This window comes from Sebastes umbrosus, chromosome 15 (genome assembly GCF_015220745.1).
Source record: "Sebastes umbrosus isolate fSebUmb1 chromosome 15, fSebUmb1.pri, whole genome shotgun sequence".
Lineage (NCBI taxonomy): Eukaryota > Metazoa > Chordata > Actinopteri > Perciformes > Sebastidae > Sebastes > Sebastes umbrosus.
In genome coordinates this window covers 19,347,108-19,363,202 of record NC_051283.1, presented here as the reverse complement: position 1 = coordinate 19,363,202, position 16,095 = coordinate 19,347,108, and the positions used below count along the sequence as shown (strand labels likewise).

At 40.0% G+C, this 16,095-nt stretch overlaps 2 protein-coding genes across 7 annotated transcripts in view; one reads left to right on the top strand and one right to left on the bottom strand.

Annotated features, from left to right (window-relative positions):
• jarid2b (jumonji, AT rich interactive domain 2b) overlaps positions 1-10,749 on the top strand; it is a 135,162-nt gene extending 124,413 nt beyond the window's left edge. For all 3 annotated transcript variants that reach the window (XM_037794400.1, XM_037794401.1, XM_037794399.1), the window contains 11 exons: positions 266-822; positions 3,351-3,443; positions 4,706-4,824; positions 4,963-5,033; positions 5,257-5,371; positions 5,608-5,713; positions 5,809-5,991; positions 6,849-6,979; positions 7,116-7,302; positions 7,815-7,922; positions 8,176-10,749. In XM_037794400.1, coding sequence (XP_037650328.1) covers positions 266-822; positions 3,351-3,443; positions 4,706-4,824; positions 4,963-5,033; positions 5,257-5,371; positions 5,608-5,713; positions 5,809-5,991; positions 6,849-6,979; positions 7,116-7,302; positions 7,815-7,922; positions 8,176-8,403 — 1,898 coding nt within the window. In that variant the 3' untranslated portion in view covers positions 8,404-10,749. The remainder of the gene's footprint in view (positions 1-265; positions 823-3,350; positions 3,444-4,705; positions 4,825-4,962; positions 5,034-5,256; positions 5,372-5,607; positions 5,714-5,808; positions 5,992-6,848; positions 6,980-7,115; positions 7,303-7,814; positions 7,923-8,175) is intronic.
• Positions 10,750-13,261: 2,512 nt separating this feature from the next.
• dtnbp1b (dystrobrevin binding protein 1b) overlaps positions 13,262-16,095 on the bottom strand; it is a 70,439-nt gene continuing 67,605 nt past the window's right edge. For all 4 annotated transcript variants that reach the window (XM_037794407.1, XM_037794406.1, XM_037794403.1 and 1 more), the window contains one exon: positions 13,262-15,239. In XM_037794407.1, coding sequence (XP_037650335.1) covers positions 14,920-15,239 — 320 coding nt within the window. In that variant the 3' untranslated portion in view covers positions 13,262-14,919. The remainder of the gene's footprint in view (positions 15,240-16,095) is intronic.

Below are 16,095 nucleotides of genomic sequence, written 5' to 3'. Positions count from 1 at the left end.
AGGCATGTTTAGCCAAACGGAGCAGATGCTCCAAGATGGCAGTCTTCTTGATTGGATTTCTGTGTTTTTGAAAATTAAGTGAACGGGAAAACTTCTTTTTGTACACATAGCATTGTTGGGTGACAATTGTTTCGCCTTTGATTGATTTTAATATTACTACAAGACACATGGAGTCCTATTGGAACTGTCACAGTGTCCAACCTCACTGAGCTCACTCCTCATTTTCCCCTGAATTAATCTTCTCTTGTCTTTCTGCTCCTCGCAGGTGGCTGTGAAGTGGACCTGTCACGTTTTTTCCAGCTCATCAATGACATGGGCGGCATGCAGCAGGTGATGGACCTGAAGAAGTGGACCAAGCTAGCCGACCTCCTGCGCATCCCTAAGTCGGCGCAGGACCGGCTGGCCAAGCTGCAGGAAGCGTACCTCCAGTACATCCTCTCCTATGACTCGCTCAGCGCCGAGGAGCGCTTGCTACTGCAGGCCGAGGTGCTGCAGGAGAAAAAGAACCTGGAGTCGCGCCGGGGCCCTCTGGAGGGTCTCTCGGACTCCTCGGCACCGAGTGCACTGGTGCTGCCGCGCTATGAGCCCAAGAATGGGCTGGCGGGCGGGATAGTGGGCGGGGCGACAGGGAACCACCGCACCAATGGAGTGTATCACCGTCTGAAGGAGCTGGAGGCTCAGGTCAAAGCGGGCCGGCGCCGGCTCTTCGCTCAGGAAAAACAAGGCAAAGAGGACAGGCAGCATGGAGAGGAGCAGCAGCAGCAGCAGCAGGAGGAGGAGGACAGGGGCGTTCTCAGTGACCAGCACAAATGTATTAACAAGGTGAGGATGCTGTTTAGGTCACGTATTTGAACCATACAGAGAAGAGGCACGTGAGTGTATCTTTTCTTTCTAAAAGAGGTTTTATGAAGTCATTAAGTGCTGTTAACAAATGTTATTGACTACTGCTCCGAGGTCAGTTCATTATAGCACATGCTGTGAAATTTACAGTTAGCCATCTTTGCATCAGCAGTAGACATAGAAACATCTCTGGATGCTGCCTCCTCATCATGGTTGCCCTAGTTTCCGTTTTTTATCTGTGAAAAGATTACTCAGATACTTTTAAGTCACAGGATTTTATATGTTTATCATAGTTTGTCTGGCGTCCATTATCAGGTTTGTTTTAGTCCTTCAACCTAACAAGCTGATAATGACATGCCTTAACTAAAATCACAAACGATATGCACATTGTCTTGTTAAATCCCAGACCTTTTGTAGCTTGTTGTCAGCCCCTAAGCAGTCTTCAAGGGCCTCATAAATGCTCAGCCAGATGTCTGCCACCTCACTACTATCTGAATCAAGACTAATGTCACACACGAGGTGCAAACGGCCTACACCTTTCATAGTATCACATCTAAAATTTGAACGTTTGCATATCACTGTGCCAGTTCTTAAGTGACAAAATATGCACCCCCATCTTCAGAAGGAGCTAAGCTGTGCTATAAATTGCGACAACCCACTGTATGAAAGGGTTTCTCTCAGGGAGAATGTTACTGTGGTGTTAACTGCAGAGACGTTAATGCCTATTGACATTCATATTCAGTGTTGGTAACATTATCGCGCTGTTAGCTGTCATAGTTTGTGGTTTATGAAAGCAAACATTAGAGGTTTTACACACCTGTTTACATGCAGCGAATACGTGTAAATGTGTCATAGCTGCATTGTAAAGACCTGGTTTTTGGTGTGAGAGCGAGGGGCAGTACCTTGCACGTCTCGTGGTTTTCGCTGAGTATTTTTGTGCAGCTGTGTGTGTGGTAAGGTGGTCAGTAGTCTTGCTTGTGTGTGTGTGTGTGTATTCACTCACACATTAGATGTATTCCCACCTCCCCAGCCTGCTGGCAGCTGTGTTGATTCTGGCTGGCTGAAATGTAGGTCAGAGAGAAGGCAGCCCTCAAACCAGCCCCTTCCCCTCACCCCTGTCCCGCCCCCTTCAAACCCCGCCTCCTCCAGCTCCTTTAATCCAGCCCTCTCCCACCCACCCCCCCATGCCTTCTCTCCTTCAGCCCATGCCCTTGCTCTGAGCCATTTCCCCAGATCTCCAGTCATCTCACCGGCCCTCTCTTTCTCCATCATGCCCAGTCCGCTTGCCAATCCCTCTGCCAAGCCCCTCTACCCCCCAACATTTAGTGCAAATTCTGGCAGTTCTTTGTGTACGTGTTGAAATCCACATGTGCAAACTCACAAAAAACTGAAATTCACAATATTTATTTGCAAAGAGCTTGTTTGCACATTTCTTTTTGTCACGCCACAGCATCTTGACGAAGCAGTAACTCACACTGCACAATACTCCACCCATCTCAAACGTGGATCCCATTTGATTTCTCCCCCCCCACCCCTCCCAGTTCCTTTGGTAACTAAATCCCTCTATATGACCTCCCTCTGAAAGTACAGTCCATAGACCTCTGAATTATAGAAGCACTATTCAACGTAGTGACATGTGAATGGCTGTCACCGTTCTGACGGGACAGGCTTGTCTAAATATGACCCATCACTTTTCTCCACGGCTGAGATTTGTATGCATTTTTCATCACGAGTGGCCCCCCCAAGAGGAGGTTGTATTTCACTTTTTCTATCAAGAGAACAAAGTGTATGTCAAGGGTATAATTAACTCTAATTACACCAGGAAAGGGCTTGGATAAGTGCTGCTACTGACTCACCTAAAGAAAGTCGTGCTTACTAAGTCACGACTACACTGTATTATTCAACGACATCATTTTACAACCCTGTAGCTGTTGTAATAATATATATTGTAGTAAGGTCAGTTTCAAAACATCTGGATACCTAAGCAGGAGAAAAAAAAAGAAAAGAGAGACAAATCGTCACTGTGAGGATAAGGAATCCGCAAGGTCATCTTTCAGCGGGGTCCATACGTCTCCAGGCCCCGAGCAGGCAGATTTATGGTAACCTTCAAAGAGTGTCCATGGGAGGGAAGGGTCAAGTCCAGGGGAAACGTATCTGTGGCTTGTAAGGGAGGCAGAGAGGTGGAGCTGTATAGTGACACGTACATACACATGTGCAGTTGATGCATTTATCTGTGCATGTACAATCTTTTCACCATAATGCTTTCCCTCTGACTTAAACATGTGGTGGGAAATAGGAGAACCCGCAGTTCATTGATGTCCAGCAATATTTTCTCTGCTCATGTTTTATTCACGCTGCACTCTCGGTTCACATTCCCTATAGCTGTTATAGCATGACAGAAGACCATAAATATGTGGACTGAAGTCTGGAGATGTTTTTTTTCTTGTTCCCCCTCAGACTCCTGCACCATGCTGTGACTCATCATAATGTTTAATGCCTCTTTGTTGCAGGGGAAGTCGGTGTCTTTGACTAACTTCTTCAGGATAGCCCGGAACACCATGACCATGTGCTTTAACAAGGAACCAGGGGCTGCTGAGGTTGAGGTTAGCATGCTAACGTCTTCATTAAACCACTTGTGCTGAATGTAAACTGCATCGTCTGCATAGAAAGTCCACAGGGCCTCGCTGTCATCCGTTTCAACTGGAACACTGTTCTACTATGAGATAGTTCTGATAAAGATGGCTGACAGTGAGGTTTGTGGATTATCTGTGTGGTTAAATAAGGGGCTATAACTAATGATGATTTTCATTATCCATTAATCGATTGGTTGATTAGTCTATAACGTGTAAAAAATATGTCAATCTCAAGTTCCCAGAGCCCAAGGTGACGTCATGAAATTACTTGACTCGTCTGACCAGGGTCCAAAACCCCCAAAAATATACAGTTGACTATGAAGGAGGACTGAAAAAAAACACCATTTTGAGAACCACTGTACTATACTAAGATGTTTTATGACTTTTTAATGGCATACTATACTATGATTTTTATTACTTTTTTATTAAATACTATACTATAAGTTTTTATTATGAAATACTATACTCTGATTATTTCAGATTTTTAAAAGGCATACTATACTATGATTTATATTTTTTATGGGATACTATACTATGTTTTTTTATGACTTTTTTTAAGGCATGCTATATTATTTTGTATGACCTTTTTATGACATACTATGCTATGACTTGTTTATGGCTTTTTATGACTTCAGAGACATACTTTTACTTTTTATGACATACAGACATACTATGTATTTTCCTTATGAAATACTATACTCTGATTGTTTATGATTTTTAAAAGGCATACTATACTTTGACTTTTCAGAGACATACTATAATATGATTTCTTTTTCTTTTTACTTTTTTATGAAATATTATACTATGATTTTTTACGACATACAATTATATGATGTTTTTATGACATAATGTACTATGGCTTTTATTACTCTTTTATTAAATACTATGATGTGATTTTTCTGACATTTTTAATGGCATACTAATGACTTTTTTCTGACATACTATAGTTTGTTTTATGGCTTTTTCTTACATATTGACTTTGACTTTTCTTCTTACGTATTATACTATATGACTTTTTAATGACATGCTATACTATGACCATTTTAACTACTATATAGCTTCTAGTGGCTCGTCATTGAAAAAATGTGTTACTGCTCTGTTTTCTCATAGACCTCAGCTAGCAGCATTTGTTCTGTTAGCTGACATAACCCACTATGAGGCACACCTGAAACTTTTCCCCTGCTTCATGCATTCTTCCACTGATTGGCTTTCTTTCCTTTTTGTTCTTGCAGGAAGAGTACTGGAGGATTGTGGAGCAGAGAGACAGCCATGTGGCAGTGCATTGTGGGAAGGTGGACACCAGTACACATGGCAGTGGATTCCCCACAGGAAAGTCAGAGCCATTTTCAAAGTAAGTAGCTCGTTACAGCACGCTCACTTTAAAGTTTGCACAGAATATTCTGCCTGTGTTGCAAGACCGTAGTCCTGACCTGTTAACCAGAAGGCCACTGTCCGCAAAAATGACCATTTCCTCTCATCTTTTCCTCAGACATGGATGGAACCTCACTGTCCTCCCCAATAACTCTGGATCCATTCTGAGGCATCTGGGTGCTGTGCCTGGTAAGGACACGAAAAGGCAGTTATCTACAGTATAAAGGCTGTAACTCCTCAATAGCAAACTCAAAAGAAAGACTAATTTAGCTGTGAATTGCTCCAGAAAAATGCATGTATAGGGCATAAATCACTCTTCAGATTCTATGTCGTTGTTTCTGTGTAATTTACAGTTAGTAATAATAACCTATGCTCTTGTTTCTCTCTCTTTAAACCCCTTCTGTCTCCCCAGGGGTGACCATTCCCTGGCTTAACATTGGCATGGTCTTTTCTACCTCATGCTGGTCTCGAGACCAAAATCGCCTTCCATTTATTGATTACTTACACACTGGTGCTGATTGCATTTGGTAAGTATGCACTGGGCTCTCCTCCTCATCATCACTGGTATTGTGTATACGTGATAACACTGAAAACATATAAATATTTAAACGTAATTGCTGAGGAGGATCAATAGAGTGCATAGTCTCCTCTCTATGGACAATTCTTTGCAAGTGGAGTAAATTCAGCTGATCCTTTTATGTGACGTAATGTTCAGTATGAATCTGTCCATGTGTGTTGACGTCTCTGTGTGTTCCTCCCGCAGGTATTCTGTCCCTGCTGAGGAGAAGGCTAAGCTGGACAAGGTGGTCCATACACTGCTTCAGGCCAATGGCACCCCAGGACTAGAAATGTTGGAGAAGAACATCATGGTCAGTGTTTTCTGGACTTTCTGAAGCTACTTCGTTACCAAAAAATATACAGTTTCAGATATGTAACACTTTCCTCTTCCTCCTTGACCTTCCAGATCTCTCCAGAGGTGCTGTGCCGCGAAGGCATCAAGGTTTACCGTACGGTCCAGCGGAGCGGCCAGTTTGTGGTCTGCTACCCCGGTGCCTTTGTCTCTAAAGTGTGCTGTGGCTACAGCGTGTCAGAGACGGTGCATTTTGCCACACCGCACTGGATGAACCTGGGTTACCAGGCCGCAAAGGTCAGTATATGAATTTGTGTGAGCAGATCAGTACGAGGGCCATGTTGAATTAATAATGGCACATATTTATATGTGGAAAACCAAATGTGCAATAAGGGATTATAAATATAAAATCAAAAGTTCTCTTAGGTGTCTTTTGGAATGAATATTTTGCCCTGTGTATTACAGATTTTACATGATGTATTTGTTTTATTTCGCTCTTGCCTCACAACACTGGCCCCCTGTGGCAGTGGCAGTTAAAGCTCTGATTTATGTAGAGTTGATTGAAAGTGAAATGGATAAATGAACTTAGAACCAAGAGCTTGATTCTCTAATCAACCAGTGTGTTGAACTATAAGGAGTTATTGTAGCTGTAAGTCTGCCGTCGGGTGTATTTAGATTTTTTTTTTTGTTATCATGAGAAAGCCTTTGAACCTCATTATGGCAGTAATAGAGGAGAAGAAAATGTTCCTTACTGTCATTACGGGCATTATGGTGATGGAAGTACGTATACCATCGGCATTACCATCGTATTCATAGCCACAGCAAAGATTGCTCTCAAGGGTAATACGACATTCATATAGCGTACTGCGTTGTGGTGCTTCGCCTGAAACATTTTTTACTTAAGAATGAGGAACAGGAGAGGACAAACAATAATAGTGTACAGAGTCCGTGGTTACACTGCAAACAATTTCAGTCTGAAGGACATAAATATTAGCATTTTTGGAGCATGTCAGTCAACGTGCTCTACTCTTACTTCACCTAGTTAGAATATCTGTATTGGGATGTGTGTAAACCTCAATAAAATACTTAAAAAACAGTCCGTAAGTGATTTAACAAGAATCATAAGGTGTAATCTGTTGTGATTTGGTCTGCAGGACCTGAAATGTCGTCGTATAGCCAAACCCTTTTCCATGGAGAAGCTACTGTACCAGATCGCCGCAGCCGAATCCAAGAGGGACAATGGCCTTCTCCTCACCACCATCTCCGCCCTACTCAAAGACCTCAGGTAGGACGCAGCAGTGGTCCTAAATGAACACATACTCACACAGATATACTCAAATACCATTACTATTTGGCTTAAGGAAGCAATCAAATGTTGCATTAAGGATATAATCATACTGTATTTTCTCCTTATCCAATAGGAACATAGAGATGCGCCAACGGCAGGAACTTTACAGAGCAGGTTTGCTCTCCTCCGCCCGCTACGGCACCCATGACAGCAGCCTGGGGCCCGGCGAGGGACGCAAGAAGCCCCGCGGGAAATGGCTGGCACTGGAGTCCTCCGAGAGACGCTGCCAGATCTGTCAGCATCTCTGCTACCTGTCCATGGTGAGTTTAACACACTGTAGTTAGAAGATATGGGGACGTGTTTTCTAAAATGCTATAGTGCTAGTTTGGATATGCTTTGGCCTTTTGAAGCTAGTTTTTTTTATTATTATTATTTAAGTTATTTATTCATGAAATCATCAATAATGCAAGAGAGGATATCATTGTTTTTCTTCAGGTTGTAGGTTTTATTTTGCATTATGCACTGCAATTATATACTGTACTTACCAACTAGACTAAACAACACTTTCTATCTGCTTTTTATTTGCCGAATATTTCAAAAGTATCTTAAACAAAGTATATAAACCAAATAATGAAGTCTGATAATGTTATAATAATGTTATAAAATTGAATGCCATAATTTATTTAATATATACTAATTTGCCATTGGCATAATACAGTAGTCGTGGAATACATTTAGATGATTTATCAGGTTTGTCACTATGACATTAGTAAGAGACTCCTGAGTTGAGTGTCTGGTTTCTACAGTAATGTCTCTGTCTGTGTCTGTCCAGGTGGTTCAGGAGACTGACAACGTGGTCTTCTGTCTGGAGTGTGCCCTGCGTTATGTGGAGAAGCACAAGTCCTGCAGAGGCCTTAAGATGATGTACCGCTACGATGAGGTGAGCTGCCCCCTGTTAGTTTCTGCTGTGATTCAGTTCTCTCTCCGTCCAGAAGGGGGAGACATCAGCCAGGTTTACGTCGCTCTGCTCCTGGAAGTACATTATCCAGCATCCCAGTGTTCATGCTGTAATTCCTACTATGTGTGAATAGGTTCTAGATGAACAAATGATGTTAGAGGAGGTGATTTATAAATAAAAAAAATACTTAAGTAAAATGTTTTAATTAATATTTTTTTCTGTGTTTTCCAATCAGGAGCAAATCAACAGTTTGGTGAACCAGGTGTGTGGCCGGGCCATGTTAAAGAACGGAGGCAGCGGTGGCGGAGTCGTCGTCAGTGCAGTAGCGGGGGACCCCTGCCACGGCTTGAGCCCCGCCAAATCATCGCCAGCCAAGCGAGGCCCCCGGAAGCGCGCTACCGTGGAGGTGTCCCTGTCACGCCTGTCCTCCAGCCACATACCCAAGGCTGCTGCTGTGTCCTGAGGGGGAACGCCACGACATCAACACCCGATGCGCTGTGCCCACGTCGTGGCCCGACCCTCCCAAACTCCCCTGTTTTGTTTTACATTAAGCAGGATCACTATCAATCCCTCCTCCACCACCCAATATTTAAGATTGATTGTTTTTGAGCTTTGAAAAAAAATCCCCTCACTTGACCTCAGTCCTCCCTCGGAAAAAAGATTCACCTCCCCCCTTAGTATGACAGGCTTGTTTATAAAAAAAAAAGAAAAGGAAAAAAAAGAAAAGCAAGATGTCTTTTTTGCACTAGTGTGAAAGAAGAATTTGTTTTTATTCTGGATGATTTTAGAATCCCCCCCCTTGTCCCTACTTAAGTCGTCCTTTACAACATTACAAGCATTAAGTGTAACGTTCACAAGAAGACTTGATGGGCCCTGTTATACCCTTTACCTCCACCCACCATCCTCCCTTAACTGCAGTGGGTTACATTTGTTACCTTCTTCTTGCATCACTCTTTCTCCTGCCCTCATCTCACCCCCCTGAGACTGAACCCCATTCCCTTCTCATCATGCGTCACTCAACTGTGAACATGGGACAAATGAAAAGGCGGCCTTTTTTTTTTTTTTCTCTCCAGTTTTGTGAAATGAAAATGACATCAAGTAGTTACCCAAAGTTTCTCTCTGTCCTTTTGAGGAAGAGGAGTCCTTTTTTTAATGAGTTTATTCTTTATTGATGCAGCTCTTGCATTATTATTTTTTTTTTTTAAAGGGGGGTTGGTGACGCGAGGTAAAAACTTGAAAGACAGACGATGTTGGTTTATTGTTGGTTGGCTATGTTTTTTTTTTCAAGTCCTATTTTGAATTTTAGCTTTGTTTTTTGCTAGGTTTTTTGCAAGAAGTCTTCTGTGTATTTTATTTTTTTTTGTCATTGTGGATGTTTCTGTTCGTTGGTGGATGTGAGAGGGGGCAGAGCTTCAGCTGCTTGACCTGTGAAAGGTCACCGCTCACCTCACTTCCTGGTAGTATGGAGGGATCCCTCCTTCGCTAGCAAGTGAAAACTGTGCCTGATACTTAGCGAGGAGATCCACTTTATTGGTGCTGTTGGTTATAATTACTGTATAACACCACAAAAATAAAAAATCTGGGGGTTAGTGCCTGCTATCGGCTAACAGCTAGCTCACGCACCCCCCACCCCACAGGGCAGAAAGGCTTTCTGGCTTTTCTGGTTCTAGATGTGCAATCGTGTTAACATTCCATTCTTCCAGTCCTCTTGTTTCATCTGTACCAGTAAACATTAATTATTATATTATATTATTATTATTATTTTGTGTTTTTTACTTTTGTTGGTCTGACGTGTTTATCTCAAGTAGAGCCACTAGTCAAAGAGTGTAAAATGTGAAATATCAAATCCAATTTTTGTTTTTTGTTTTTTAAATTGTCCTTTTGTTTTTTGGCTTTTGCATTTTTTTCCCTTTTCCAGATATATTATGAGTGATTTTTTTTTTTTTTTTTTTAGAGAGAGGAAAAAGTCCAACACAAACAAAACATCAACTTTTTTTGTACATAATCCTGTAAATCTCTTTAAATACCTGAGCCTTTTTTCTGGGGTTAAGGAAGAAAGAAAGGAAGGAATAGAGAAGAGAGAAAAAGTTCCAGAGGAGAGTGGTTGATGAAGAAAAAGCCTTACATTTCCCTTTCTTCATCCGTGTGAGTTTGACGCTTACAGGGTTGCTCTGGTAAACGTGTATAAAAATTTTAAGTGCTGCTTATATCACTAAGAAAGAAGATATTGAGTAGCCAACGACTGCCCCCCGCCCAACCTAGTTTTGTTTGTTTAGCTTTACTTTTTTAAAGAAAAGGGAAAAAAAAGATATGTTCACAAAAAAAAATGGGTTTTTACATTTTCATTACTGAAAATTCAACAAAATGTAGTAGCTACTCATGTTGCACTGAGCTTGCCAGTGGTGACTGTCAAGGAAAAATCCTATAATCCAGTTTGTTGGTTGTCGTCCCTCGCAGAAGACTGAACTGTTTTAGGACTATTTAATGAAATACCAAGTCGGGTGTTTTCAACATAAAAAAGTGGTTGTCAAGTTTTTATGGCCTTACAATATATTTTATTCTGATGGGATTTTTTTTGTTTGTTTTTCAGTTCTATTTTTTTTTTTGTTTTTCTTCCATTTTCTACAGTATAAACTACTTGCTCACAGTGGGGTCTCTGGTGACTTAATTTATTAGTGCCGCATCTCGGCCTTTCCCTCCACTCGGAAAGAGAGTCTCATGTTGGTTATATTGACAGTTTTTTACTTTTGCAGTTTGTACTTAAGGTTTAATAAAAACTTACCGACAATTCACTGTCATTTCTTTCCAACCTGCTTGTGTCTCTTTGTGTCGCAAAGGTTTTAACAGCGTAATCATTTAGATTTCAAGTTCTTATCTGTGTAGTCAAGAAACATTGAAGGTCCCATGCACCCAAACTACAAAATCATTTTGGCCCAGACACACCAACCCAACATCAAAGAACTAGCGGCGACGAAGCCAGACCTTTGAGTTGCCTTTGCCAAAAAGTTGCACTCGAACAAAACGCAAAGACTACAGCCAACAAATAAATACAAAACTCCAACATGGGCAGACGAGAGCCGACGGTGCGGAACATAAAAACTAATGTGTGTCAGGGACTTTACAGTACCTTTTAGTGGTATTTAGCCTGGAGCTGAAATAACTTTTTTTTTTACATACTATTCTATGACCTTTTTTCATTTTCTCGACATACTATGCTGTGACTTTTTTTCGACATACTATACTATGAGTTTTTTTGGCAAACTCCTAGGATTTTTTTTTAGATTTTTTTTCCAACATGCTATACTATGACTTTTATTTTTCGACATACTATACAATTACTTTTTTTCAGCATACTTAACTATGACTTTTGAAAAGATTTTCGACGTACTTTACGACGTACTTTTTTTTCGAAATATTACAGTATTACTTTTTTTCGACACACTATACTATGACTTAATTTTTTTTCGTTCATTTTCATTTCATGAAAAAAAAGTCATAGTAGTGTGTCGAAAAATTTCATTAAAAAAGTCATAGTCTAATATGTTGAAAAATTTCATTAGAAAAGTCATAGTATGTTGAAGAATTTCATGAAAAAAAGTAAGTCGAAAAATTTCTTGAAAAAAAGTCATAGTGTAGTATGTCGGATAATATGAAAAAAAGTCATATAATATGTCAAATGATTTCAAGAAAAAAAGTCACAGTATAGTAAGTTGAAATATTTAATGAAAAAAGTCATAGTCTAGTATGTCCAAAAATTTCTTGAAAAAAGTCATAGTATAGTATGTCGAAAAATGTCTTACTCTACTATGACTTTTTTAATGAAATTTTTCGACTTACTATACTGTGGCTTTTTTTCTTGAAATTATTCGACTTACTTTTTTCCATGAAATTCTTCAACATACTATGACTTTTTTAATGAAATTTTTCAACATGCTATGCTATGACTTTTTTCATGAAATTATTCGACATTCTATATGACATTTTCATAACATTTTTCGACATTTTTTTCGACAAAAAAAAGGCATATGACAGTATGTCGAAAAAATAAAAAAGTCATAGTATAATATGTCGAAGAAAAGTCATAGTATAGTATGTCGAGAAACTAAAAAAAGTGATATAGTATGTAGAAAAAAAGTCATAGTATAGTATGTCGAAAAAATAAAAAAAGTCATAGTATAGTATGTCGAATAATTTGATGAAAAAAAGTCATAGTATAGTATATCGAAAAAATAGTCATATAATATGTCGAAGAAAAGTCATAGTATAGTATGTCGAAAAACAAAAAAAAGTGATATAGTATGTAGAAAAAAAAAGTCATAGTATAGTATGTCGAAAAAAAAGTCATTGTATGGTATGTCGAAAAAATAAAAAAAGTCATAGTATAGTATGTCGAAAAAAAGTCACAGTATATTATGTCATAAAAGTCATAGCTTAGTATGTCATTAAAAACTCATACAAACATCATAGTATAGTATGTCGCAAGAGTCATAGAATATTAAGTCATGAAAGTCATAATATAGTATGCCATAAAAAAGTTATAGTACAGTATAGTATGCCATGAAAAGTCAAAGTGCAGTATGTCATAAAGTCATAATAAATAGTATAGTATATAGTATATATAGTATAGTCATAGTATAGTATATCATAGAAAAGTCATAGTTAAGGCCTTTACACAACGGGATGGTGACAAATAAAGACAGGAAAATGCGAAATACTCGCCTGTGAATATTATATGTCTACGGTTTTTATTGTGAAAGGTAAGAACAGGAGTGGGCTGGACTGATCTGGTATGCCCTCCCTTTGTGTAAAGGCCTCAACAGTGACATTTTTGGAAGGACATATTACTCTTACTTTTCATTTATTAATGCTGTGAGCATCATGAACACATTTCCAAGCACGTTCATTGTATTGAGGTGAAGGCAGAAATCCAAGAGGCCGGTCAAACCTGGGCAAATAAAACCCAAACTATCTGCACTGCTAAAAAGATACTGCTAGAGGTAAGTGAGAAAATGTTTTGTTGTAATTTGGATGAATTGACCATTTTACAATGCAAATGTCAAAACACTACAGAGAGAAACCATTATCTGTAAGCAATATGTGCAAACAGGCAGTACCATGACATTATCAAGTTCCTCAGTAAGCAGCAGCAGGTGTGGGATATTTACTAGAAGTGCTATTATGTTCTTTTACCACAGAGCTTATCACTCTATTCACACGCCACACACTGTATATGCAAAACTGTTGGAGGGCCCTGTAGGAATGACTGTCACGCATCAACACCAGCAATTTACTATTCACAATGAACCAACACATCCACTCTCAACCTTCAAATGCCATTTAATCTCAACATAACACTAGTATTGCTTTTACTTATTTTTCAGTTTAAAAATATTTAACTGTAATAATGAATATATACTTGGTAAAATATTCTTCCCCAAGAGAAAACCCCTGTATTTCAAAGCCCTTTCCACTCTCTATCCATTACCTCGCTGTGTCAGCTTTCCATTTGTAAAGAGCTCAGGCAGGAGTGTAAATCAAGAGCGAGCGCACGGGGACGGTTAACATGCTCAAACCCTAAATCCTGTTCACATTCTATTCTTTAATTTGTTCCTGAAATGCTTCAATGAAAATTAAACAATGCTGGGGGAGAAACATTTATTACCAACGAGTCAGAAACTGTAGACATGGGAAAAGAAAGGAAGGAGTAATGCTGTCACATCGCATGAATGTCAACATTTCTGTACAAAAAAAATGTGGATACAGTTGAACCTTCTGGGTGTTGTCCAGTGCATAGCACACAGTCCAAACAGGGATTTGGTCCTCGTTCAAAGGGGAGAAGTTCACCCAAATATTATTGGTCAAAGGAATGGCAATGGGTAACTCTCCAGCGTGTGTGTGTGTGCGTGCATGTGTGTGTGTTAAATATCTTGGTACCTGAACTCCATCTGTGGTCTGTCAGCTATATAGTACTATGTGGTGTAGAAGCCCACTGCCAGGTGACTGCCAGTTATTACGCCTTGTTTATCAAAGTCAATGGCATAAAAGCATTTTCTAATTGGTAGTTTGAATTTAAAATATTGCAGCATCCAGCTATTAAACCAATTAAAGAAATGTAACAAGCTTTGGGGGTTCAGCTTATCCATAAAGTCATGAAAAATGCATCCATGTGCCCTCTGCAGCTGCATCAGTCAAGTGCTCTGCGCTAATTATTTAGCATTTGCTATATTATATATATACTATATTAAAGGGGCAATTCACCCAAATTACAAAAAGGCTTTATTAGGTCAGGTTTTGAGCTGTTTTTAAGTTTTTTAATGCCATTTGTCAATGCTTTAAGCATTAAACATTTTATTTATTTGACATATTTTACCTTTGTGGCCTGCAGTAAGTTTTCAAAATAAAATGCCATAAACATGAGAGAACTGGTGATAGCCTTTTTGTGTTTGGCAAGTATTTGGCACAAAACATCATCATATAATTTATACTCTGCAAAAAATCACCAGTCTCCAACACATAAATTAATGCTTAACAGCTGCAGTTTAGCGAATATGTACGTCTTAGCATGGAGTATGAAAATAAAGAGCAGCAAAAGGGACACATGGATGATTTTAGTGTATATTTCTCTTTGTCCCCATCACTTATCAGTAACAGGCATGTTGGTTTCAACATGCACAAACACAGAAACAGAATATTTAGAGCATTCTCTGGATCATTTCAAACTATTGATGTGCATGTTAAGCCATTCAATGCTATTATGCTAAAGGGAACTCAAACCTATTTTACAGGATTCAATTAGAATTGAAAACTCGCATCAGTGGTCTTTTAAGGCAATGTAATGTGGCAGTTAGTGCAACCTCGGTGTATTTTCTTTCACGTTTTTCTTCGGTATGACAATTTGAGAAGGAAGCCAATATAGTTATATATCTCAGTTTGATTTTGCAGCTCTGTGCGTTTGTGTTTAAATCGAGTCCACGTGTCCTCAAACCTTCGGCCTGCTCGCCTCACTGTCTTTGCTTGTCTTCTCTTGGTCCACCCCGTCTACCAACGCTGTATCGGGGTGCACCTCTTCTTCATCCAGGGTCACCACCACGGGGGCCCTTCTCCTCCTTCCTCCTCCAACAACCCCACCTCCTCCCTGCTCAGTCTCCTCCTCTTCTTCCTCCTCGTCGTCCTCCTCCCCGGCCTCTGTGTCCTGGCTGGCTGAGTCGGTGCAGGTGGATGAAAGGGAAGAAAGCTTGTGGCGTAGCTCAGCCTGGGTGGGAACCTGGAGACTGATCTCTGTGGTGAAGGCCTCAACATCTGGACATGGGAGAAAGAGGAGTCACTGTAGGTAACTTTGTTTAAAAATACATACCAGGAGGATAGGTTGGGAGGGTGGTAGGTAGGTGGATGAAGTAAAGCTGCAGGGGTTTACTCCTCTAGTCATTGGGGAACTGAACCCTTTTCTCTTAGAAATAAAATAGAATTACCGCCTCACAGTTGTATGCCTCCGCCAACCAGTGGGGTTGCAGTTTACATCCATGTCTGTCCATAATTAGCATATGAATTCTTGAGTTATGGCCAAAAATGTGTTTTGTGAGGTCACAGCGACCACCAAAATCGAATCAGTCAATCCTTGAGTTCAAGTGGACATTTATGCCATATTTGAAGAAATTCACTCAAGGCGTTCCCTGAGATATCGCATTAACAAGAATGGGACAGACGTGAGGTCACAGTAACCTTTGAACTCCAAAATCGAATCAGTTCATCCTCGAGTCAAAGTGGAAATTTGTGCCAAATTTGGAGAAATTCACCCAAGGCACTCCTGAGATATTGCGTTCATGAGAATGGGACGGACGTGAGGTTACAGTGACCTTTAACTTCCAAAATCTATTGAGTTCATCCTTGAGTACAAGTGGACGTTTGTGCCAAATTTGAATAAATTCCCTCTAGACCTTCCTGAGATATCATGAGAATGGGACGGACGAGAGGTCACAGTGACCTTTGACGTCCAAAATCTAATCAGTCAATCCTTGAGTCCAAGTGGAATCTTGTGCCAAATTTGAAGAAATTCGCTCAAGGCGTTCCTGAGATATCGCGTTCACAAGAATGGGATGGACATGAGGTCACAGCGACCTTTGACCTAAAACATCTACTTGGTTCATCCTTGAGTTCA